The sequence below is a fragment of the Colius striatus genome, chromosome 17 (assembly GCF_028858725.1).
Source record: "Colius striatus isolate bColStr4 chromosome 17, bColStr4.1.hap1, whole genome shotgun sequence".
Classification (NCBI taxonomy): domain Eukaryota; kingdom Metazoa; phylum Chordata; class Aves; order Coliiformes; family Coliidae; genus Colius; species Colius striatus.
The window spans coordinates 6349526-6375588 of NC_084775.1; the positions used below are offsets into that span (position 1 = coordinate 6349526).

General features: G+C 44.0%; 1 protein-coding gene across 12 annotated transcripts in view; it reads left to right on the plus strand.

The window, feature by feature from the left end:
• Nucleotides 1–26063, plus strand: part of DEPDC5 (DEP domain containing 5, GATOR1 subcomplex subunit) — a 42799-nt gene that overhangs the window by 10781 nt on the left and 5955 nt on the right. For 3 of the 12 annotated variants that reach the window (XM_062009574.1, XM_062009581.1, XM_062009580.1), the window contains exons 15-38: nt 153–287; nt 755–816; nt 901–974; nt 1506–1575; nt 2085–2121; nt 2813–2933; nt 3784–4007; nt 5578–5781; nt 6198–6333; nt 7029–7126; nt 9156–9221; nt 10509–10692; nt 11862–12022; nt 12271–12388; nt 12559–12726; nt 13597–13816; nt 14683–14816; nt 15531–15639; nt 18402–18464; nt 20030–20181; nt 20954–21031; nt 21462–21594; nt 22406–22514; nt 22804–22968. In XM_062009574.1, the coding sequence (XP_061865558.1) occupies nt 153–287; nt 755–816; nt 901–974; nt 1506–1575; nt 2085–2121; nt 2813–2933; nt 3784–4007; nt 5578–5781; nt 6198–6333; nt 7029–7126; nt 9156–9221; nt 10509–10692; nt 11862–12022; nt 12271–12388; nt 12559–12726; nt 13597–13816; nt 14683–14816; nt 15531–15639; nt 18402–18464; nt 20030–20181; nt 20954–21031; nt 21462–21594; nt 22406–22514; nt 22804–22968 (3021 nt within the window). Of the gene's footprint in view, nt 1–152; nt 288–754; nt 817–900; nt 975–1505; nt 1576–2084; nt 2122–2812; nt 2934–3783; nt 4008–5577; nt 5782–6197; nt 6334–7028; nt 7127–9155; nt 9222–10508; nt 10693–11861; nt 12023–12270; nt 12389–12558; nt 12727–13596; nt 13817–14682; nt 14817–15530; nt 15640–18401; nt 18465–20029; nt 20182–20953; nt 21032–21461; nt 21595–22405; nt 22515–22803; nt 23029–26063 lie in introns of all 12 variants that reach the window. The other 9 variants (XM_062009569.1, XM_062009579.1, XM_062009571.1 and 6 more) reach the window with 8 other exon arrangements.

A 26063-nucleotide genomic window follows, 5' to 3' on the forward strand; every position in this document is an offset into this window, starting at 1 on the left:
TTACTGATTGGGTGAGGTTATATACAAGCCCTCTCGTGCCTGCATGTGCACGGTGGGAAATTAATACCACTGTTAACAGTCATGTCTTTTGGTGAAAAAAAAATATCCAGCATATTTTTTCTTGTCAAGTATTCCCTGATCCTTTCCCTCAGTGTTTGACAAGCACTACATCAACCGGAACTTCGACCGCACGGGGCAGATGTCTGTGGTGATCACTCCTGGTGTCGGCGTCTTCGAGGTCGATCGGCTGCTCATGATCCTAACCAAGCAGCGGATGATAGACAACGGTAAATCACTTGCCATCCTCTGCAGTCTGTGGGAAGGCAGACAGATTTGGAAGAGCTCCAGCCTTTTCTTGCTCTGAAAGGGTATCTGTTGTAACCTGTGTACTCTGGGAAGAAGGCTGCAGCTGGAAGATTTGTGTCTGCAAATTCATGTTGAAGTGGGCACATTTACAGAGAACTTGCGTTTCATTTCTTTTGTTTGTGATAGAGAACTTCATCTGTTCATGTCAGACTTTCCTCTTAAAGGATAATCTTGCATGACTTTAGAAGAAGCATTCATTAGATCCCCACTGACTCTGTTGGTTTGTAACCGTACTACTGGACTGTTAACTACCATTTTCAGCATCATTGCATCTTAAAATCTGATGTGAATTCAAATGGAGCCTTCAGCTCAAATTGATGACCTTTTTTGGCTTAGCACATCAGTCCTGCTTGATGGGTAGCTGAAATCTGCTGTTCTTTGTTTACAGGGATAGGAGTGGATTTGGTATGCATGGGAGAACAACCACTGCATGCTGTACCACTCTTTAAGGTAACACGTGCTGCTTTTCCTTTCTGTCTGCTCCTACAACATGGTGGACACAAATAATGACTATGCTCTGAATTACTCTTACAGCTCCACAATCGCTGCGGTCCTGGAGACTCCAGATTGGGTGATGACTACAATATTCCACACTGGATAAACCACAGGTAAGTGAGCTCTCTCAGCCTTTGCTAAACTCTTCTACTTTACCTTTCTCTTTATAATCTGTTGAATTCTCTTTCTTCTTTTATTATTTACTTCCCCTGCTCTCCCTGTGAAGCAAAGACATATATTACAATAGTCTTGCAGAACTCTGGGCATTAATGCAACATTTCAGAGATGACAGGTGATTGGCAGAGGAAAAGATCTTGATCTTGAGCTCTCTTTCCAGCTAACTTAGTTTTAGCCTTTAGCTATGCTCAAAGGAAGCCAGGAAGCTAAACAAAAAATATAGTAATTTCAACTAGATTGGTTATTAGTGAACAGTTACAGGTAGAGAACGTGTGGGTAACACGGGTAATGGTTGGAATGGTTGCAGGAAACACCGAGGCTCATTGCTTCACTGCAGGACATGGTAGGTTTCCTTTCTGCTTTCTGTTAAATATTCTGTGCCATAGTAGTTCACAGGCTATTTGCTGTGTAGGTAACCAGCTATGTTCAGTTCTTTAATAACTGAACCACCCTGTTTTTCCTTTCAGCTTCTATACATCCAAAAGCCAGCTCCTGTGTAACAGCTTCACCCCACGGATCAAGCTGGCAGGAAGGAAAGTATGTGTTTTTCTCATTTATCTTTTCTTCTTACTTGCTTGTCAAATACTTTTTCTCAGCCAAGCATGAGAATCTTCCTAGCAAGTGTTCCAACAGCTGTAAGTTTCAGTGTAAAGGCAGTGAAAGCAAAGCCATCATGATTGTTGCAGGGATTGTGAATAAGGGCTAGTTTGTAGGTCTTTGACTTCTAGGTTGAAACTAGGTGAGGAATGTTTTAGCTGCCATAAAAATTAGAGTTCCATTCTGTAATGAAGAACTCTGTGGAGAGGGAGAGAAGTGTTGACGAAGATGTGTTTCTTACACAAATTTGTGAATGGGTATCAGTATTTAATGCTTCTGAAGTGGTCTGGCTGCCTTGCTGAGTCAGCAGGATAAAATTTAAGTCTCTATGCTTGATCACACTGGGCAGATATGTCCTGAGAACATACTGACTGCCTTCTCTCTTCTCTTGCTCTCTTTTGTTTATCTTTTTTGTTGTCATTCCACGTTTCCTTTGTTGGACTCTCCAGCCACCGACTGAGAAAGCAAAAAGTAACCGTGATGCCTGTGAGTAATTCTCTTCTAGAATGATCTGTCCCACTGACTCCCAAACTAGCAGACAGCTGTAGTAAGCCAATGACACTTCAGCAAAAACACTACTGGTGAGATATGGGAAGGGACAGTTGTTGCAGAAAACCATCAAACCCAGATAGTTCCCAGGATGTCAGTGTGCACGTGGTAGTTGCCTTCTTGGCAAATAACTAATGTGGAGGGGTGAGTTTCTGTCCTGACTGCTTGTCACCTAGCTGGAGGAGCAGATGGTGTCAGGCTGGTGTGCTTGCAGTGCTGTTGATGGGAGCAGGACAGGAGGGCATTCACTGGCTTGGGATATTGTCAGTGATATCGCCACAGACCTACAGTGGGAGAAGCCTGTGTTCTTCTGATACCCCGTTGTTTCAGGCTGGTGGACATTCTATGTGTGAGGCTATAAAATGTGCAATTCCCTCATGAGGGAACTTGAGGGATTGATTTGTTGATTATTAATTTAATATCTTGGATATACAGGGGAAACATATTAGGGCCTCAGCATCCCTCAGAGGTAGTGGCTTTGATAATGGACCAGCTCCAGCTGTTTTGCTCACAGGGCTATATGATTTCTTTTGGAATAGGTGCATAGTGGAGAGAGCTGGATACTTCTAACTTGCAGATCTTTAGCATTCTTGAAAGAGATTCTAGTGCTATATGATTACTATTTCAGCATTAGGAGGTCCAAAAGATGCTGAGAATGCCCTGCCTATCCAGGTGGATTATGATGGCTACGATGCCCAGGTGTTCAGACTGCCAGGCCCATCCAGAGCCCAGCGCTGTACCACTTTCAGGTAAGAGCCTCGTGAGGGTACTAGTTCTAGAGTAGCCATATTATGATGTATTTCTTGATGCATAAAGTGCTTTGAGAAATACAAGGAAAATTAAGCTCCATGTGCTTACAGTTGAACAAGAAGTTCTGTCTGTGGTAAGTATTTATGGCTGGTTGTCTGGTACTTTATTTCTAAGACAGTGTATGGGGTCTAGGAAAAGGCATAAGTATATTTTTCCTTACTTCGTTACTTTTGTCTGAAGTAGAATGGAACTTGTCTTTGTTGCTGAATTCCCAGCAGGTTTTGCAAGCTGGTAAGAAAGTACTTGCACAGTAGACCTTCCAAGAGGAAACAGCAATAGTTTGGTGCACTTAGTAATTGGTGCTGAATGTCAAGTGATGGAAAATTGTCCCTGAAAATGATACCTCTTCAAATGAGAGAAGAAACAGAAGAGCTGAGTGCAGATTCTCAAATATTCCATGTCATGGCCTTTTGTCTGAGAAGAAGGGCTAATTATTCTCAGATCCTGGCTAAATTCATTGAACAACTAACATGTTTTAGTGCTTTTTAAAGAATATGGGGCTGATGAACTTGTTCTGAAATTATTTTTTTTGCTTTCCTTCTTTCAGTAATATTGCATAAATGTAAGGGAGCTGTGCCTGTGGACTCAGTTGTTAATACAAGCAGCTCGTAGAAATCCATGCTGGAGGATGCCAGTACAGTTTAATGCCGTTAATAATTCCAAGTGGTTTCCTAGTATCTTCTGCACCACAGCTGGTATCTCTTACATGACTTGGGCCTGTTCAAGTCCTGTGATAACCCAGGAATTAATCTCTTTTTCATATCACTAAATATACCTAATGATTTTCAGCAGGTCTGTGAGGGAGAGAGAGAGTCGTACCAGGAAAAGCTCCAGTTCCTACGATGTGTCGTGCAGCCCGTCCCTGCAGAGCCGCACGCTGCCCCCCGAGGAGGTGAGGAGCCAGGCTTCTGATGACAGCTCCCTGGGCAAGATCTCCAACATTCTCATGATCCCACGGCCTCATCTGCACCAGTGTGAAGTCAGCAGCTCTTTGGGCTATACCAGTACCAGAGGTCAGCCTGAGGCAGATGGGAATGTACTTGAGGTGGTGAGAGAGGGGAGAGGGGATGGAAGTTTGTGTTGGCCTGTGCCAGGCCAGCACAGGGGAGATAGTGCTTACATTGCCATTCTTGGCACTCCTTTTCCCCAGGTGTGCATTCTGCCTTTGTTACCTTTGTCCAATTGCATTGCTCTTTTTTTTTCCAGTTGTCCTAAATAGAAGTGTCCTGACACTGATTTGCTCTTTTCCCTTGTCTATTGTCTTCTTTAATGTGTGACTATTCTCCTGTGCCTGCCTGCAAATGTGGACATGTACAAGTAACTTTTTATTATCCAGGTCACCTATAATCTGTCAAATGAGAGTCGGCCTTAGTAAGCCCTGGGGGACCCTGCTTATAACTTACCTCCATGGGGCTTAGTTGTCCTTAGAAGTCACTTTCTGGATCCTTCCTTTAGACGACACACAGATGAACTCTCTCAGTGTGCTGGCAGTGCTGGTGCTCTCCCTTTTTCCTTCTAATTGAATTTTGTTCTTAGGGTGTGGTACCTTCCACAAACCCAACTCATTTCTGGGTAAATTGACTTCTTCCTGCAATTGTTTGATCTTCTGTCAAATTCTGTCACTGAAAGCTCTAAATTTTTGGGGTTCTTTTTGTGATGCTGTATGACAATGGGTACCAAATTTACTCTGTTACTTGAATTGTATTTACTAGATATAAATGTACCAAAGCTAATACCAAATGTACTGGATTTACTGGGGTGGAACTGCTGTGTCACAATGTGCTTCACATTGCATTTACCTTTCATGTTTTCCCTTGCTGTCAGTTAATATACACACCTTTTGTGTGTGTGCATGTATTTCTGTTGCTCCTGTAGTTTGAAGGACAGTCTTGTGACCCAGCTGAAGGTGTGCCACTGAGCGTGGATGTGTGTGGAGCAAGACTATCAGTGAGGGAAGAGAGTGACTGAGGGTTTTCACCTGTTCTAGTCAGCAGTGTAGGGTGGTGAATGAGACCTTTCCTTCTCTGTGGGATTGCCACTTGTTGAACAGAATAATTGCTGCTTTGTTGTCTGGTTTGTTTCTCTGTCCTAGTTCTAAATAACTGCACTTTTGTTCTACCTTGAATAGTAGTGACTGCCAGCTTGCTAGGGCCGTGTCCCATGTCTTCTGGAAGTAATCCCTTATTTCAATGGTCAAATCTGAGTGTTTCAAAAAAGGTCTTTGTTGCTCGGTTGCAGCTACTGTCATTGCTTTGGTGCTGATCCTGGAGTTTCTGGTGTGTCTTTTGGGAATTCTCAAAGCTCTGAGTAATTGTTAGTAGTTGACTTAGCAACTGGTTTCTTTGTGTCTTTATTTAGCACAGAGTGACACAGTATACAGCAATGCTGTAATGGCAGAAGAAACAATGCTCTTTGCTGCTTGGATTCTCATTTACCTTGTAACTTGTAGCCTGGATTCAGCTTCTCCGTGTCTGCTGCTTGTCTCTCCTTATTCCCACTTGCCCAGGGGGATCTTTAGCGCCACGAGCAGTTCCTCCCCTTCCTGGGCTCCACGTGCCCTCACACCGACGTTGTGTTTTACAGATGCCCTGGAGAACATGCTGGAGTCTCAGCAGCGCGACTCGAGCGCGCCGGGGCGCTTCCACGTGGGCAGCGCGGAGTCGCTGCTGCGCGTGCGGCCGGGGGGGCTGGTGCCGCAGCGCGCGCTCATCAACCCCTTCGCCCCGTCCCGCATGCCCATGAAGCTGACGTCCAACCGCCGCCGCTGGATGCACACCTTCCCCGTCGGTGGGTCACCAACACGGCAGCGGCCAGTGTGAGCTCTGGCGTCTTGCAGCACACTGTACTGTTACAGGCGGGGCTAAGCCTGTAGGGCTGATAAAGCAGAGACCCCCTGTTTGAAAGCGTTACTGTTGGCAAACTTGCAGCATCACGTACCATGGAGCAGTCTTATAGTGTGGAGGCTGTTGAAGGGAGTCGTAGCTGTAATTTGAGCTGACTTTCAGATGCTGAGTTGTTCTCATCTTTGTTAAGTAGGCCCTCTAAAATGTTTAAAATAGTGCTCTGCTTGACTGGCTTCAGAGAAGATGCCAGAGGTTTGAAGACTTCATAAACGTGCTTTCTTAATTTCCACTAGTTAGTATTGCCTGTTTTGGTAAGAGGAGGGTACAGATGTGATTAATGATCCAACTGTGACTGTGTAGGTCCATCAGGAGAAGCTATCCAGATCCACCACCAGACCCGTCAGAACATGGCAGAAATGCAGGGCAGCGGGCAGCAGGATCTGACACACTCCTCTGCTGAGCTGCTGGAGCTGGCTTATCATGAGGCAACTGGCAGGTGAGGTCATCAGGATCAATCTGTGTGGGTTTTGCATGAACATCCCTTTTCCTTAGGAGTTTGTATTTGCTGCAGTAAGGCAGTCATAGGTTCTGATCTTAAATAATGTGTTGTTCCATTCCTTTAGAATACTCTGATCTCTTTCTGTGTTGCATAACGTTATCCTCACCAACTTTGTTCACTAGTTCTAATGGAAAAATAAAAATTGCCTTTCTGTTACTTTAAAAGCACATCCTAGTGTGCTAAAGTATCTTGTCACTAACACCAATCTCCTGTGTCATATTCTTGACCATTCTTTTTCTGGACCGCTTTGATGCCTCTGTGGATGATGTGCTCATCCAGAGCAATTTGCTCAGTCTGGAGTATTGGCTTTATATACCATGAAATCAAGTCTGTAAAGAACTAAGCTTTCTTTCTCTTCTGGGAGGTGTATGAGTAGCTGGTTCTCTACTGTCCTGCAAAAACAGTGCACTGGTTATTGTTAGAGGCAGAACAAACAGTATGGACAGATAGGGAATATTGCTACAGCCTTCTGTGTGGTGCCTGGTGTCATCTCCACAGACATTGCTGAGTGTGGCCCAGCTGAGACCTGCAGGCTGGTTACCTGTCATGTGTTAGACCAGCTGTTGCTAAAAGCAAGGAATGGCAAGAGTGAGGAAAGGTTGTATAATACAGGCTGGTTTGTTTTCCTCCAGGCACATCAGCTCTCGGCATGCAGGTGAAAATGTCTCCTTCCTGAGCTTCACAGGAGCAGAGGAATACTCGAACAGTGTGGCTGGCAGCAGCAGTGCAGGTAAGAAAGCAGTGGTGGGGCAGAGCAGAGCCTGGGAGAGAAGGCCCTGCCCTGTTAGCAGTGCAAAGGATTAGAGCCTATATATAGCACTCAAGAATTAATTTTTTCAAGACCAATTTAAAAATTATTTAAAACCCCACTTAGAGTTACATTTAGACAACAACAATTCCAGTTTCCCCTGTGCTCGTACCTTGAGGAGCCATGAAGAAGTTAGCAGGCTTCTTTTTCTTCTGTCTCTCTTGTCTTGTGGTCATGCAGTCATACTAAAACTAGTTTTGTTTGTTTTGTTTTTCTGTTCCATTCTGTTAATTTCACCTTGGATGTGTTTCATTTTCTTGCTTTACTTTTTTTTTTCCTATCCTCCAGATAGACTTTGCTATTGCAATTGCAGAACTGCCTCTCCTGGCAATAAAGATGCTTGTGTTCCATAGGAGTCCTTTGTGTCTGTAGATTGGATGTAAATCGTGTGTGTGGTGGAAGTTAATCTGTGTCTGTCCTCATGCCAGTCATTACAAGCCCCTTCCCTGATGAAATGCCCTCAGCCATCTGTAACTGGGACTCAGGGATATGACTAACCTTTCTCCCTTATGGTTTGAGTCACCTCTGAGGTGAAGCTTCCAAAAATCTGGAAGTCAGGAGTCTGGTTCTGTTCTGCTGCTCGCAGCACGTTTTGTGCAACGTGGGCTTCACAGTGAAAAACGAGTCCATCTATTTCCATGGACGTTCGGTGTGTTGTCTCTGTTGCCCAGCAGATGGTAGATGGTGAGCAGTGCGAATAAATCCTGTTGCAATTCCCGAACTCGAGGGCAGATGGCGTCAGCGGAGTGAGTGAAAGATGAGTGCCAGTTTCAGCCAGCTGCTTTACCGTTTTACTGGCATCATCATGGAAGCAGATAACCATCCTTTCTCTTAGTAAATGCTGTTTAGAGTGACAACTATCATGTTGATATCAATTCCCTGGATAAATTTTCATAACCTAATTCTATAAAAGTGGTTCCTTTTAATCTTTTGGAGGCTTCCTGAGATTTGTATTTTGATAAATGCCTTTTAAGCCAGCAGTTTTTCTTGTCTCTTTAGCTGCTTGTTTCTTCTTACGTGCTGCAGCAGCTACATGGTGAACCAGCTCAGGGAGCTGACCCAGATGAAGAATAACTGGGGTTTTCTTTCTGTATGGATTGTTTCACTGTAACTACCCAAATACTAATCTGATCTGATATGGGCACTAGGAAGAAATGGTCGAGGAGGTACCACAGCATGACGTTGGCTTAGTGTTCACTGAGCTGTAGCTTCAGTATCTGTTTTCTGGGTTAATAGGCCGCTTAGAACAAAAAAAGGTGAGAAAAAATATAGTCTCAAGACCTAATCAAAAGTTCTTCTGCCCCTTGGCAAAGAGGCAATATGTGTACTGGTAATTTATGCCTAAAAGTCTTGGAATTGGAGTAAGTCTGCATTGTGATTTTCATAGATTACTTAGACTCTGTAAAGTCTTAGACAATTAGAATCCTCTATATGGGTTCCTGTCTTCCATCAGATGAAAGTCTCTTACAGTTTCCTTTCTTGCTGCTCCCATGTTCTATGAAACTGTTCCTCTTAACTTATCCCTTGTTCATAAAATGAGAAAACCAATAAAAAAGATTCTGATTTGGAAACTGAATGTGTTTAAAAGTACTTAGCTGCTGAGACCTTGAGATGAGCAAGCTAAGTGATTACAGGTGACTCTTTTTTGTTGCTTGCTTTTATATGACATCTGCTTTTCACAGTGTGTTTCAGTGTTTTGGGGAGGTTGATTTTGCTTGTGTTTTAGCTACTGAACACTTTGAATGAGATGTCCAAATTTAATCCAATAGGTCTTCTTTTTTCCTTCATTAGTTGGCCTTGTGTGTATTTCTTCTGTGCAGAACCCTGAGTTCTGTCCAAGGAGAGAAATGCCATATTCTTAAAACATTTGCATGCTTTTGATTTGTTTTTGTTTGAAGTGGAAGTGAAGTGCAGAATTGCTTAAAGTAAAATACATATTTCCTTCTTGTAGGGATGAACCTCAAAACTCAGAACAAGGATTCCTTGGAAGATGCTGTCTCTAACTCTGCAGATCCAAGTAAGCAGGAGAAAGGTTTGAAAAAGAGTTTTTATAGCTGGGAAGTAAGGGGGGGAAAGGGCAAGTACATATATAGAGGCAGCAGGAGGTGGTAGGCATGAAACTGAGGAGCCTGCTTGGCTTTTGACAGTAGTTTATTTTGCCCTGCAGTCATTTGCAGGTTTTCCCTGTGCTGTGTGTCTCACTGTGATTACAGTTTTGTATCTCTTAAGAATACCAGACACTGTTATGCAAAAAGCTGATGAACTCTTACCAGCCTCTCAGTGTGAAAAGTTTGCTTGGCACCAAGTGACTGAAGCAGAAGTAGTACAGTCAGTTTCTGAGTTTGGTACTGTTTATGAAAGATACCTGTCCTGATCTAACGCAGAAACAAGTGTGTGGCTGCCTCAGAAAACATTTCCTGTGTAACAGTCTGTCCTGTGTTACTTCCCTGGGCAGTGTTCCTGCCATTAGTGTTAACATTTTTATAGTAAAACACCATTCTGTCTGTAAGATCTCTGCCACAAGAGGCTGTGAATTAGAAGCTGGCCAAGTGCCTTGCTATAGTTGTCTCAGGCAGGTTAGAATGTAGTGTGGCAGTGAGCTGAGGATTTGTATAGTTTAGTTAGCTTTTGCTTTTTAATGTCCAGTTTTAGATCTCTGTAATCTCAAAACTGCAACATAACTAGAAAGGGTGTGGGGAAGGCTTTCTTTCCAAGTTACTATTTTTCTGGTCTTCCCACCCTTCTGGATCTTTCTTCTGGTTTTATAACTGTAGAAATACTCCCTTTTTCTGCTGTTGTACTGTTACAGAAAGAGGCTGGTCTGTCATTCTTTCTCTCCTCATTCCCAGCTCTCTCTGTAGTTGTCTGGGATGCGAAACTCTGATTTTCTTGTTTGAACTTGGAATGTTGATCTGGTTTATTAATAATGAGTAACTGCATCTGACTTGCTGTAATTGTGGAGGGGCGGTGGCTATATCAGCTCTAGCTTTCAATCAGCAGAAAATTAAATGTATTAACTTGGAATGCCATTTGCATGATGGGATTGAATCAGCATGTGCACTGCATTGTTTAACAAACTCTGTCTCTTTCTCTCCCTCCCTTCTTCCTGTCCTACTTTCCTTTTCCCTCCCCATTCCACCCCCTTTTTGTCCCTCTTGTCTTTATGCCAACTCTGTTTTTGTCCCTCATTCTTTCTAACCTTCCTCTTCACGCATTTCTTTCATCTTCCTCTCCACCCTGTTTTTTTCATGGGTGACCATATATGCCCCCATTGTCTGCCGCCCCCAATGATACAACGAGGCAGTTCTGACGCTGTCTGCTCCCCCCGTAGTGCCAGGCTTCTGTTGTACAGTTGGAGTGGACTGGAAATCCCTCACTACCCCGGCCTGTCTCCCTCTCACCACGGATTACTTCCCTGACCGCCAGAGCCTGCAGAACGATTACACCGAGGGTTGCTATGATCTGCTCCCCGAGGCTGACATGGACAGGTTTGGGCAGCACCTTCTCTGTACAGTGACTCGCATTGAATCCGAGTGCAGGAGGTGCAGCTGATGGAAGAGGAACACTTTGGAGGCTGTACAAGAGAAAGATGAATGACTAAGATAGTTAGCAGCAGAATACTTTGATTTTTTTTTCTCTTCTCAGTGATAACTCCACACCCTTTCTGATGTTGCCATCTGGCACTCTTGTGTCCTGTAGATTTTATGTTAGAAATTGGTTGCATACAAAATTTTAGGTCTCTCTTCTGTTCTGTTGTGCTTCAATCAAAACAATCAGCCTCAAGCTGTCACCTGTGTTAATCTGTTTTCTACCGAGTGTTTTGGAAACATCACATGGGAGAATGCCTGTGTACACGTGGTGATTAAGACACTTATCCTCACATTCAGGGATATTTAGATTAAAAAGTGTTGGTAGAAAATAGTGTGAGTGGGATAAATAGAACTTCTCAACTTGTTTCAAAGGTCTCCTGTAACTGTTCTTTAATAGGGTTGGTTGGGGATTTTTTTGAAACTATCTCATCTTCTTAAGCCTTTTTCAAACTTTCCACAACTTACAAAACATCAGAATGATCTGTTTATGTTAGTGCTTTATGGGAACAAAACAAAAATGAAGTTAGAGTCATTGAAATACATAGGAAAGAGAATGAATGAAGAAACGGGAACGTGAAATGTCCCTCCACGGCAGAAAGGTGAAGTTCAGAGCAGAAGGAGTTGTAAGATGCCATAGTGATGTATCTTTTAACCTCCCTCTGCTCTAGACTTCCTGCTCTGGGAGAGGGCAGAGCTCTCCTGCACAGTTGCAGTTCTGAGCTCTGCTGAACATTTGCAAACTGCACTGAGGTTCTCTGCAAAATGCTGTAAAAGGGATCATGGGTGGATTTATTGGAAGTTTAACAACTGTTGTAAGCAAATTGGTTACTAGTTGCAAAACTGCTTTCAAAGGCATTACTGAGTAGTACCAGACAGATAAGCATCAGCTGTTTAAAATGGAAAGGTACCCATTTTTGTCTCCTATTTGTGCAGGTTGTTGTTTGCAGGCAGAGGGCTCCACTTGCACAGAGCCAGGGCAGGCAGAAATCCGCCACTGGGAAGGGCAGAGCTAAGAATAGGTGTATGGTCAGCTTCTTTATTCTAGTGTCCTTAACCTTTGTGTTCAGGAGAGATGAGGAGGGAGTGCAGATGACAGCCCAGCAGGTGTTTGAGGAGTTCATTTGCCAACGGCTCATGCAGGGCTATCAGATCATTGTGCAGCCCAAGCCGCAGAAGCCACCCGCGGCTGTGCCGCCCCCGCTCAGCAGCAGCCCCCTGTACAGTCGAGGTGAGTGACTTTGGGTAGACAATTCAGTCTTTTATCTTTCTCTTTCTGCCAATCCCAGTAACCTCTAGGAATTAGGCAGAGGTGCTCACTGAAGCTCTCTGTTGGTTTTATTCTTTCTTTTTTTCTTGGTGGTGATTAATATGAAAACCTTTGCTCCCAGTTCTCGACTCTCTGTAGAGACAGTTTGTTGACAAAGTTCTGACTATTGCAGTAAGCTGAAGGGGGCGTGTGTTGCTTTTTACAATTAGGTCTTGTATCAAGAAACCGACCTGAGGAAGAAGATCAGTACTGGCTGAGTATGGGCCGTACCTTCCACAAAGTAACACTGAAAGACAAAATTATTACTGTGACTCGATACCTGCCAAAGTGAGTATCTCTCTGGTTCAGCACTTTGCTCCCCATGTTCAGGTGAACATGCTTTTCCAGCTGTACTTGCTTGAAAGAACATACTGTAGAATCTTCCTTCTCTTCAGGAGAAGAGAGAGAAGCACTGCTATAAATGCTGCTGAGATTAATGTTTGTGTTTGCTCTTTTAGGTATCCATATGAATCTGCACAGATAAACTACACTTACAGCTTGTGCCCCTCACACTCAGACTCTGAATTTGTCTCTTGCTGGGTGGAATTTTCCCATGAGAGACTGGAAGAGTACAAGTGGAATTACTTGGATCAGTATATCTGTTCTGCTGGCTCTGAGGATTTCAGGTGAGATCTCCTTTTCCATCCAGACTGTTCTGTGTCCTCATTGCCTCTTTTCCTTTTTGACCTAAAATTTCTTCCAGTTTGACCCACAAATGCTCAGAACTCCAGCGAGAGTAGCTGCCCTGCTTTCACTGGCTAGCAGCTGCTGCCTTGTAGGAATCATACACTGTGTTGCTGTTGTATTATCTGACCTTTGATACAAAGTCTTGATCACAAAATTCAACATGAACTGTTTCTTTTTTTTGCTGTTACAAATGCAAATAAATACGATGGCATTTTGTACCACACAGATGCTTTTCTTGGCTTCTTAGTCATTTCTGGATCTGACTCAAAACTTCCATTTAGTTTGAAGCTGGTAGAGGTTTGCTCGAGTCTTTGGCTCAGCTTGACTCCAGCCAAACTCCTAGGCTATGTAGAACAGAGCTTCTTATTAGCAAAGTGAAGTATCTCCCCTAGTATCAATAGCCTTTTTGATACCTTCTCTCTAGAAAACCAGTTTTTATCTTTGTTTCATTTCAGATGTCAATCAAAATGCCTCCTACTGGGATGTGTACCTTGAAAATTCCCTTTTCACATATTCAGAGAACAAGCCTTTGTAGAATGTCTTTTGCAGAAATGAAAATATACCTGTAATGCAATTGCTCTGGAGGTGGCCTTGTTTTCTCTTCTGCATATCAGTGTTTGAATACTTCCAAGTGATACTCCTATTGCTGGCCCTTCCTGTGTGTTTCTGCTCGTCCTCACTCGGGCACAGCAGAAGGGGATTGTCACTGTACTCGCTGAACTCTCCAGCAGACAGGTGTATTTTGCTTACTGTCAGGCCCTTCACAGGGAGCTCAGCTCAGCTCTGTTCTGTCTTCCGTGTTCCTTCAGCCTTATCGAGTCGCTGAAGTTCTGGAGGACCCGCTTCCTGCTGCTGCCCGCCTGCATCAGCGCCACGAAGCGCATCTCGGAGGGGGAGGCTCACTGCGACGTGTACGGCGACAGGCCGCGCTCTGACGAGGAGGAGTGGCAGCTCCTCGATGGCTTCATCCGCTTCGTGGAGGGCCTGAACCGCATCCGGCGCCGCCATCGCTCCGACCGGATGATCCGCGTGAGTCAGCCTTGAGCTGGGGTTGAAGCTGAGCCTGGCTTGTGTCTGGGCCATCCAATATGTGGGCAGAGAGACCTGAGGCGGGCCCAGGCAAACTGAGGGGCACACGTGTGGGTCATCTGTACATAAAGCACTGTGCTGACCAACGTGCTGCTTCAGCTGTCTTACAGCATGGCCTCGGTAACACCTTGCTGGTCCTGAACTAATTGCATTGACCTGGAATGGGTACCTCATGCTGCTGTGGCTGGTGCCAGGACCAGAACAGTTTGCTCACTCAGTGAGAAGCCAAGCTCTTCTGCACAGGGTAGCTGTACCTTAGCCTGTTGCTACTGTTGCTTCCTCAGCTGATCTTCTCATACCACAAGCCTGATGCCTCTTTGCAAATGTGCATTGCTTTGTGCTGTAGGTATGGTTGGCCCAACACATTGCACCCTGTGATGCAGATCATGGATAAAGTGGAATCTGTGAGGCAGTTAAGTTGGTAACTTCTAGCTTGATTGAGTGTGTGCTACAGACTTAGGAAAAAGATTGTGCAAAGACATCCATATGGGTGAACTCCTGGTGAAGAGCAGTTTCACAAGGGTGATGGGAACCTCATTAATGTGTATCAAACTCTCCCAATTCACACACTGAATGAGGTAATCTATTTCAGAGCAAATCCACCTTTTCCTAGGCAACATCCATTTTATTTTGAGAGTAGCATCCCCACAAGACACTAGGCTGTTCCATTTCTCCTGTAGCTGTGATTTAACTCCCTTTTTAATGTCTACCTCATGGAGCCTTGCTGATGTGAGGTGGTGTTATGTTCTCCCTTACTAGTTAAGTTTTGCTTGATGAAGTCTGTGCTTTTGTTTTTCCATCGTTAGAAAGGGTCTGCCATGAAAGGCTTGCAGATTACTGGGCCAATTCCCACCCACTCTCTGGAGCAGTCTGGGCCTCCCATTGGGAAGAAAGGAACCTCAGCGCTCTCAGCTCTGCTGCAGATGGAAGCCAGTCAGAAGTGAGTCTCTACAACTGGGCTGTGTGAAGAGCACTAGAACATCCTTCCTGTGTGTTCCACCTGAGCTGCCTAAAGCAGATTTAGGGAACTTTGTTTTGAAAAAAAGGATGTGAGATCCTGCTTCTTACCATCCGTGTGGTACAGCTGGGGAAATACTGGGCTTTTCCAGTGACTTCCTTCTATTATGTTTCCATGAATAAAATGAAAACCAAAGACTAGAAGGAGCATGGAGACTAGAGAAGGGAATGTCTGGTAATTTAGAAGGAGCATTTTTTTCAGTAGCATCTCAGTCTGTTACACACCAGCTTTGTCATCTATTTGTGATTCATGAGTATAGTTCTATCCATGTAAGAGTTGAACTGGGACACAAGTGTGCACAAGTACGCCAGGCCAATTGAGTGGTCTCAGTGTAAACACTGGGTAACAAATGCTTCAAAGAAACTCAAGTTAATACCAGATATGCTGTAAAGACAATTTAAAACATTGTAGCTGTTAAATACTTAAGAAGTTTTACTATTTTTTAAGTGATAAGGTAGTATTACATGTGCATAATAAAACTGTTGTTCATTTGGAGTGACAAGGACTACAGGACATTGGACTGATTCTATGCTTCAGTGTCTGAAAATACAATAGTACCCCTCTGCAGCAGTGCATTCAGGTGGAAGCTGACACAGTGTGTTTGAACAAACTCTGGATTCCTTCCTTTTGTTTTAGGACACTGGGGGAGCAGCAGGCAGCAATGCTTTCTGGGAAGAGCTCTGGGCAGCCTTCGGAGAGTGGGAGCATTGCTATCACACCCACCTATATGGACAGCCCTCGTAAGGTAAAGACTTTGTGGTCTTTCTTTAGCTACTATTTTTACATAGAAATTTCCCAAATAATAGAAGATATTTCTCTAAGCATATGGCTTATATCATGCCACATCCTATTCTTTAATCCAGCTGAGACTGGTCCTGTACCAGTGATACCCTTTGTGTGCAAGGGCACAAGTAGAGGTTGGGCCCAACCACCCTTCAATGCTTTAACACTGTAACAATGAAGTGAAGTCCCTGGGATGCTACCTCAGAGTGTTTTGCTAATTTAAATGGTATTTGTAACTAATCAATTTCCTTTTCCAGTAGCACATTTCATTTCAGTTCAGAGTTTGATGTTTAGATTTAGTGGTACAGTGCTGTCTGCATCTCTGTGAAGGCTGTCTTTAAGAGCAAAATCGGGCTTGACACCGTGACTGTTCCTTCATAACAGCAGGAACTCCAGTCACTTGTATCTGCTTAGAGGAGAGGATGTGTTCCTGAGCAGTGATTTAGATGTCATTCCTTCACTGGCTGAACTCCAGGCTGGAGAAAACTGTCTTCCTGCAACTCTCTTAAGATGCTTAAAAGACTGTGCTATCCTTCAGCCTTCCTGTCAACTGCCAGAGCAGAAACTCCTCCCAGGCCAACCAGAAATAGTTGATTCTTTTTCTGTATTCTGGCTTGAAGGTCGTTGATCAGAAGTAACAAGGAATTGAATGAAGATACAACACTTAAGTGTGGTTTGTCTTTGGATCCAACAGTTGAAGTATTGCAAAGAAAAAAAATAGTCATATTCCCCAGTGTCAGCTCATTCCCCAGTGTCAGCTCAACCATCTCTTTCAGTCTTTTTCTATTATTATCGAGTGTTTTGACATCCACCTTTTTCTGCCACCTCCAGGGTCAAGTATTGTGGTATTCTGGAGACCTGGATGTTGCTAGTTGAACTGACAGAGTAGCTGCAGTCATTTTAGTAATAGCCACCAATCTGTAGAATAAGAATGTTTCCAAAACACAAATGAGATTCTGGAGCAGGTCATGCTAGGCTTGGAAGAAGTAGCTGCAGAAGCTGACTTGAGGCACGTTTGCAAACTTTCAGATCATAATCCAGGCTTTGCAATCTCCTTTTCTACCATTTTGGAAAATCAGCTTCATCAAACTTCCCTCTTTAGATACAGACATTGTAAATGTCTCTTTCTAGCACTAAAACTGGTGAGACTTCCACATAAAATACTGTGTCCTGTTCTTCTGTATGGCAGAGGGAAAAGGCAAAATTGACCTCCTTAGCAATGGCACACTAGTGTTTGGAAACAAAGTACCAGGCTTTGTGCTACCAGGAAATGCTGATAAGCAAATGTGATTCTGTGTAAATTTTTTAAGTAACTGCCTTTCAAAAGCTGGAGGGCTAATCTGGAAGAGTGTATTATCAGTTGAAAGCCTTTCACACCATGGTAGTAAACACTCCTGTAAATATTTACACATAGTGACTGGTAGAGAAGCAATTAGGATCTCCAAATTGATGTCTCAGCTTGTTGGAAAGGTGCCTGTAGACAGGTAGCCTTATCAGGAACCTTTCTGCTCACTTGGAGCATCAGCAAGCGTGTGCCTCTTGTTTCCAGGACAGCACAGTCCCTTTGGGGCTCACTAGCATGGATATGTCTGTTGGCTGTCTGGAGACCTGCAGCCAAAGTACTGACAAAGTGTCACAGCTGTGTGCTCTGTCAGCAGCCAAGAGATCAAGTGCTGGAGTTACTCCAAAACAAAACTGAGTCCCTGGATCCACCTTGACTCTATTTCAGAGCAGAGCTGACAAGTCACTGCAGCCAGGTGCTGGGCAATACAGTGGGATTTTAACATAGTGAGTTAGCTTGATGCATAATCTGTTTGGGAAGTCTTTGCCCTTAATGGCTGCTTGCCTTTGCTTCTGCACTGCATAAATTGCCACCCTGGCATTGATTCTTTCCAGAAAATGTTTTTATATGTACATACCAGGGTAAGCATCATCTTAACTGCAGGCTAGACAAACTGTTTTGTCTAGGGAACACAATAAAGAATTGTGAATAGGGAATTAAAATCGAGCTGAGCTCCACTGCATTGTCTTATGTGATAAGAGAATCTTGACAGACCTTTACGTAGCAGCTGGGGGTGAATTCATCCCGGGTGTGCAGGTAGGTGAGGGACACAGCCCAGGTGGTGTGTCTTTCATTTTGCATGAAGTATTAAACACAGTGTTGGAAAGATCTTTGTGATGGGATTTTTTCCCTTTCCTTTGCATCATACCAGACCTGCATTTGAGAGGAAGACTGTGCTCCCTGAAAAGAGCTTCTTTGCCTCTCCCTCTTTATCATTTGATTGACTGATAGACTAGGAAACAAGCTGTCCTTCTTTGGATGTTTGTCATTACACATGCAGTTCCACACGTTTCACTGTTCTGCTTTGCTTTTGGGATGGAAACCCACCTACTGTAGAGCCCCAGTCCTCCTGTGAAGCGTGGAGGGAAGGCTGTAGTTTCAACTGGCTTCTAAGGAGTGTGGTTTTCAAACTTTGGAAAAGCATCTGTGCTAAGGAAGAGAACTGTCTTGTTACAGAGAGAGAGAAAGTAAGGGCATGTGTGTGAGTAACTCCTGATGCACTGCCTTCTGCTGCATTAGACGTTCTGGGTCTGTTTGGGATTTACATTCTCCTTATACTTTCTCTCTGTGGTCATTTCATACTCGCACAACCTTGTGTTTGCTTTTCTTCAACTCCTTGTTGCTGTTGCCATTCATGGGCCTGCTTCCTCTGCTGTCTTCAGGATGGGGCCTTCTTTATGGATTTTGTTCGCAGCCCACGTACAGCTTCAACCTTCTACTCACAGGTTAGTTTTCAATGGGGTCTCGTCATCTCTGCCTTTTAGACTGAGGTTATGGAGAACATTTATTGTCCTGAGCTTGCCACAGGGGGAACCTGTGTTAGTTCCTAGATCCCCTCTCTGAGAGGCAACTGTGCAGCATTAGCAGGACAAAGTGGCTGGTGGTGGTGGCTGTGACTGTTTCCTTCCACCATTCAGTGTCTGTGACGTGCTTTGGATGTTCATGTGCCCTGTGTAACTGTCCTTTGCAGTACTGTCTTGTCAACTACCAAAGCTTCTCTTTTTATGTGTCAGTAAGCACTCATTTTCCATCTTGTCTTGCTAAACCAAATGGCAACAGCTTACTCATCTTGTTCTTAGCCAAATATCTTCTCTGGTATTTGACTGACAGGTGTCTCTGAGGAGATCAAAGTCAAGTTGTGTCCATGGATTCTTAAACAGCCGAGGGCTGAAAATATTGGTGTCATCTTCATTTTAAAGGGTCATTGCGACACGAATTGTTTGTACACTTAACAGGAGTTAGCAATAACAGTGTGTCTGTAGAAAATGCTGCTGGTTGAATGAGCTCTGAGGAGGGAGAGTGGATTTTGCTGCTGGGAGGACTGTAGATTCCACGTTGGAGCATCTGCCGTTTTTGGCTGACCAGAAAGGGACATCTGCCATTGCAGAGTGAGAGACCTTTGGGATGTGTGATATGGCATAAATAAAGGACTCTGGTCTGACCATCAGACCTAAGTCAAACTACCAACTTTGTGATTTTTAGCTGTGCATGTGCTGTGGGTTCCTCATGGCAGATCAGCCCTCGTATTTACGCCAGCTGGAGTTACTGAGTTACTCTGCTGTTCGTGTTCCTCTCCCTCACCTCTCTAGCTTTTATGTAATAAGCCTTTCCTAAACCATACGTGTTAATGACAGATGGCAATTACAGACTGTACTTTGCTGAATCTTTCAGCATTCATGTTCTTTCTGAACTGATTTTATGTTAATTTTGTGAACTATTCAGTCTACTGTTGGAATGGTGCAAGTGTTCCTGCGGGGGGAAAGTGTTCCTGTTGTCTTGGCGACATAGGTGTGGGTGGGTGCCAACCAGCCTCCTGATACTACCCTAAGAAAGGAAGGGAGATGAGCTGATTTTGTGCATTATGAAACTTGCATTCTGTGTGATGCATTTGCATATTTTTGTCTGAGAATCAGAGTGGAAACCGTTTTTTTCTGACTGCTGACTGCTTTCCCTTGGCAATTAAGTGCCCTGTTCTGTCCATAGTCACTCAGGTTGAAGGTGTCAGGTTGGAACTGGTGTTGCTGGTTTGCCAGCAGTTTTCTCAACATAGTTGTTTCTGGGTCAGTGATCCTCATCTTTACCAGGGTCTGAATTTCATGTTTGTCAGTGGCTGTGTAGTGATGACAGAAGACTGTATTTATCCTTTCTGCATATGCCTGTGCTTGCCTGATAGTGTTGCTTGTCGTTAACTAACTTGAGCTGAGGTGAAGATGATATGGGGAGGGGAGAAAATGGGAAATGGGTTACATCATAAATGTCATAAAGATGTTGCTGTGTTTATTCATTGCAGGTCTCCATAGACCAGTCAGTTCCTGCAACCTCAGATGGCAGCACATTGATAAACCCAGGGCAGTTACCTGACAGGGGCAACACGCAGACCTTGGGGAGTTCCCAGAGTGCTGCAGACCAGGGGTATGCCCCAGCCAGTGCTGCTGAGAGCAGGTAAGAAGGGCATAGCAAGGCTAGACAGCAGTTCTATTCAGTTGCATTCTCCTTTCTGGTGTCAAGGAATGGGCATTTAAACAGGAACTTGAAAACAAGATGTGCTGTGTCTGTCAGCACTAGAAGACTTCTGTCACAAGACCTTACTGCAGCATTTCTACATGCAGAAAGGGTGGTAGTAAAATAAGCCTTGCAACCCAGATTTCCAGAATTAAATGAACACAAGGCCTGATTTCCCCACCCACAAAAAGAGCTTCATTCTGCAAGAAATGGAAAAGAATGAAGAAATCCCATTTCTGAAACCTGTTAGCAGAAAACCAGGCTGTGAATTTGACATCTGTCTTCTGTCCGTTTCAGCAAAGAGGGGCCCTGCAGGTCTAATGGGATCAAGTGGGTTGATGAAATCCAAGAGGTTCTAACCTGGAGATGAGACTGGGGAGGAAGCAACATTAAAAATAAACTATATTAGCACCTGTTTCCTGCAGTTGTGTATTACAGTAAAAAAAAATCCACAAAAAACCCAAACCCCAGAATAGTTGCTCTCAGTTGCTCCTGAGTATGGCTGTACATTGGGTCAATACAGCAACAACCTGGCAACCTCAGGGGAAAATACAGGGCTGATGCTTTTAGTTGTCCTTCTTGAGATGAAAAGGCAATAAATGTGGCAAGGTCACTGTTGGGAGGAGGGAGCATTTTTCTTAAATATGTACAAATCTGAGCAAATCTGGCAGCTTCCTTGATTTTTCTGATCATGCTTCTGTTTACTTGCCAGCTCTCAGCAGTGTTCAGCAAGCACTCTGACTTCCTCCTCCACCTTGATAGAGATTCTCGAAGCCATGAAACACCCCACGTAAGTTTTAAATATAAATATGCTGAACATCTGTCTAGATATTTGGTAAGAGGACGTGAGGTGTGGAGTCACTCAGAGGAGAGACCCATGTCAGCTGTGGAAGAGCTTTAAGCTTTCTTTTTTGTTACTCAGTTCCAATCTCTCCAAAAAGAAAATTGATAGAAATTGAGGTATGGGTATTGCTGCAGAGACTTCAATTATTAGAGTCCCAGAATCCTGCCAAAGCAGAAATTCTCAGTAAGACACTAAAAAGCAGTTAGTGTCAGCTCTTGTTATCAGAAGCTAATGAAGTGTCACTCTGGGGCCATTGTGTATTTCTTGTCCCATGTCTTTATCCCATATTTTTTTCCCCCAGCAGTGACTTTTGTCTTTGTAACTTCAAGAACTCTCAATCAGTCCCTGTTAACATGTGTTCTTTGCTGTGGTTCAGCACAGGGATCCAGCTGCTCTCTGAACAGAAGGGTCTCTCTCCGTACTGTTTCATCAGTGCAGAAGTGGTGCACTGGCTGGTGAATAATGTGGAGGGTGTGCAAACCCAGGCCATGGCCATCGACATCATGCAGGTAGAGGAGCTGCCAAGGGTCCTGGGTGGGCAGCAGTACCTGGCTCTGGAGGAAGGAGGGATATAGAGGGAAGCATAGCAATCATTTCTGTTTCTTATTGAAATCCTCTTACTGATAGATACTGAAAACACTGCTCAACAGCATATGAGGTAATGATGGCACTATCACAAAAGAGCAATGTGTTCTTCAGTAATAATGTAAGTGGAAGACACTAGTATGTATATATGGTGACAGTTCTAACTTCCAGTTAGCTGGTAGCTACCAAGAACTCTCCTTGTGTGAGGGTTATGAGGCACTACAGTGATTTCTCTCCTGATGATGCGTTAATGAAGTGGTAATAAAAGCAGGATGTGACCTCCCTGCTCTGGGTGCTGAACCCCACACGCTTTGTGCAGGTGGCTGCTGGTCTTGGTCCATTTTTTTTCTTCTCTATCACAGTGTGTCTGGGGCAGAAGGTTGAAAATGTTATGAGTTCATTCCTCTGCTGAGATCCCATATCAATTAATAGAGAACTTAGAATGTTTCCAACCTCTTACCTTGCTATAAATCCATCTGTACAACCAGAGCAGGGGAAGGGGAAAAGGCAGACGTCTGCAGAGTTCAAATGCAATTTCTCTGAGAGATAAGGACTTGCTACATTTACTGAATATCAAGAGATACCACTGCTGATATTCTTATTAGGCACTACATCGGGACAAAAAGATGTCAAGACAAAAGAAAATGGTTTCCTAATGTTCTCTAGTAACCTTTTTATGTAACTGCAAGAGTGACTTTCTGTTTGTGTTCCTCTGTTCTCTTTTTTTTTGTTCAGAAAATGCTAGAAGAGCAGCTCATTGTCCATGCATCTGGAGAAGCTTTACGAACCTTTATTTATGGCTTTTATTTTTACAAGATTGTTGTGGACAAAGAAGCAGACCGAGGTCAGCATTGTGTCATTGCCAGCCTTTCCTCTTGATCCTTTTGCACGGTCACTTGCTCTACTTGAGTCTTGTGGGTCCTACAGCAGAAAGACATTTTGGGAGCAACCAAAAGCACTGCTCTAGAGTCAAAGAAATTCATTTTCAGTTCCAAAGTAAAGAAAAAGAGGAATTGCAGCCAACATAACCTGATTCTTGTTCCTTCCTCTTCTCCAGAAAGAACTACATCTCTTTCTTGACCTTGAGCAGTCGTTTCTAACTGAGATGTGTCCTCTCCTTGCTTTCTGTGCAGTGGGCATGCAGCAGCCTGCCATGTGGCACACAGCTGCCATGGATGACTTCTCTGCCTTCCAGAGGAAATGGTTTGAGGTGGCATTTGTGGCAGAAGAGCTCCTGCACTCGGAGATCCCCGCGTTCTTCCTGCCCTGGCTGCCCAGCCGCCCAGCCTCCTATGCAAGTAGGCACAGTTCCTTTAGCCGCAGTTTCGGAGGACGGAGCCAGGCAGCTGCACTATTAGGTAGATGCACAGCACAGGTGACAGCTGGGGAAGTTCAAGGGGATTGTTTGTAAGGGGAAGAGCAGCCAGCCAAGGGCATGATCTCACGTGGACCAGCAATAACGCTGCAAATTTCATGCTGGCCTTACATCTGTCTTGCATGTGGACTTGTTCTCGTACGCTGGAGGTGTGTTTCACTGGCTGAGCAGGCAGGTTTTACTTCTGAGTACTGAAACACAGTAAAAAGTATTCTTTAAATGTTTATTTCTGAATCTCCCCTCATGCCATCCTCTAGAATTGAAAGAGGAAAATACCGACTTTGTCTCCTTGTGAATCTGTAGTGACTCTTCACAGCCTGTGGTGAGCATGGAGGGATAAGTTGTGAAAACAACAGAGCAAACAAGCTGTACTTAAAATGACATGTCTCATTGTTTCTTAATGGCAAAAGCCACTGTGAAATCCACACGATAGCTTTCTGCTGTGTGCTGAAGGCTTCTCAGCTCATCTGAGCCATGTATGGCCAGAATTCTTATAGGAAAGCCTGGGAAGCCCAGCTGCACGTGATCTCTGCAGCGTGGAAGCAGTGGGATTTGCGTGTGGAAGATCTTCTGCTGGGCAAGATACTATATCCAAGTTCTGTAATGTGTGAAGTATAACACTGACTACCACTGACAGCTTGTGAAACATACTGGCTGCATGAGCGATCGTGTTGCTTTGTCAGCTTTTTGTTGCATTTCCAGGCCAGCCTGAGTCACTTGCTTCTGTTCCTCTTTCCCTGTTTAAAATTACAAGAAAGATCATTGCTATGAAACTGCAACTTCAGATTTATTTAGATGCATCTTTTACAGGCCTGTCCATTGAGGATAAAAAGAAAAATGTGTTATTCTCCTGTTTTGTATGTTTGATGTTCTGATGAGAAGTGACTTAGCACTGCCATTGTATCTCTTAAACCTGAAGTTACAGTAATCCTTGCGTATTTCTGAAAGCCTTGTTTGAAGAGGAACAGCATCAGAAATGGGAAAGTGTTAAGGATAGGAAGTCTGAACTAATTCCCTGAAGCCAACATATGCAGGATATTTTTCCCTGTCACACGATCAATCTGTTGCCTTGGCTGCTGTCCAGCCTCGTTAGCTCAATGATTGGCCAAAGCTGAAGCCTGAACGTAGGCTGCATGAAAGTACTGGGAAGGCTGGAGGTGCTTGGGCCAGATCCTATTCCTGCTTTAATTTCTTATGATTTAGCCCAAGAAGGCCACTTCACTTTTCTATGTCTGCCCTCTTTTGTGAGCTATCAGAAGACTGAGGCTCAGTAAACTTGCACCTGGGGAAGCAGGCAAAGAAAGAAGGGTGCTTTACTGGCCCTCTTGCTTTTTCTTTAATGCCAGCCAGGGAAGAGTGTATTCACTCAACATGTGATACAGCTGCACACCTTTGTAGCTCATCTTTTAAATTTCACTTGGAATTATGTCCATTCCACTATTTAACTAATTTGTGGTCCTTGGGTGAATGACAAATGCGTCCAGATTGCTCACATGCAGTCTGATTATTCCAGGAATAATAGTTTCTTGGAGAGAATTCGAGTGTAGAATGTGTTTCTTACAAAGAAACTGGTTTAACTGATGTTTCTGTGCTGTCCCTCTTCTAAACAGTATTACAAAAAACTCTGTTATCAGTTCATCTGAGGCAAGGATCTTCACTAAACCCAGATGACCTCTGGTCCACGTGACTTCATTTGTTCCTCTCTTGGCTTTGATTTGGTTGTGGTTTTTACTTCTTCCCCTCCCCACCTTCCCTAAATGTCAGGCTGTGACGTGAAATTGCATGCAAGCATTAGGAGCTCTGGAACAAGCTCCATGTATCTCTCAAATCTTTATCCCTTCCAATTCCCCTGTCACTTGCCCAGTGATTGTCCCCTTTCCCTTCCCAGTGGAAGTCTGACCTGTGATATACCTAATCTTGTCCCTTTTGATTTATAGCAATGCATGCACTAGCAACTGTAGTCATGTATGTAGTGTAGTCTGTGGCTGGAGAATAACCTGCCTGCTCCTCTCCGAGTTAGTCAATCAGCAGGTAAATACTTACTGGTACAAGACAATTGGGAAGCAGGTGAGTCCTCATAAAATCAGACCTACAGAAGCCAGAGTTTATTCAAATGAAGGTGCTTTTAATCTGAAGCGTCTGTGTTCAGCCACGTGGATGTTTCTCATCAGTTCTGAAGGTCCTTTGCGTTAGCTCACCCAGTTGGGCTGTGTCCTGTTGCTGTACCTGTGAATTACAGCTGCAGGCGAGGCGGCGAGAGGAGCTCCAGCACTAATGGGGAGTCTGCATTGGCTGGAAAAAGGAGCAGGCTAGGGGAGCAGGGAGCTCATTCTTCACTAGCAGCGTGCTAGTTGGGGCACACTGCACTGGGGTGTTACCTTTCCCCTTGTAACTCATGACCAGCATCAGCCTGACTGAGCCGCTTTCGCTTCACAGCTATTGGGACGTTGTTTCCCGACATACTTGGTTACAAAACTGGCACCATAACCTTCCAGCTGCAGGCATGGAATTCACAGTGATACTGCACTGAAAAGGAACAAGAAAAATATGTTGGTCTGTCTGACAGCATCAGACCACACCTCAGAAATTGCAGATGATACATTTTCCAAAGACAAAAATGAGACTCATTTACAAAACAAAACTGATTGATGTTCTTCCATTGTTATTGGCTTTTCTCTTTTTTCCCCCTCTGTTCCTAAGCTGCAGGAATAGCAATATAAAAGATTTTCCTATAACCTTGAAAAGTGTCTCCAGCTAACTTGCAGCAGAAGGTGGAAAGTTTCCATCTACCATGAGGAGGAATTTCAACCATTATTTTTAAAGGCCATTAAGCCATTGAATTACACGATCGTTTAAAAGCTGACCACATAAAGGTTGCACATCTTGCTCTACTTAAGCAGGAAATAACAATACCCATCCCTCATGCATGCAGTTGAAAAAAGGGCAAAGGTTTTTCAATAGTAGTATTTCAGCCCTTTGTTTTGTGTCAGTTTTTGTACATTATAGAAACGTTAAACT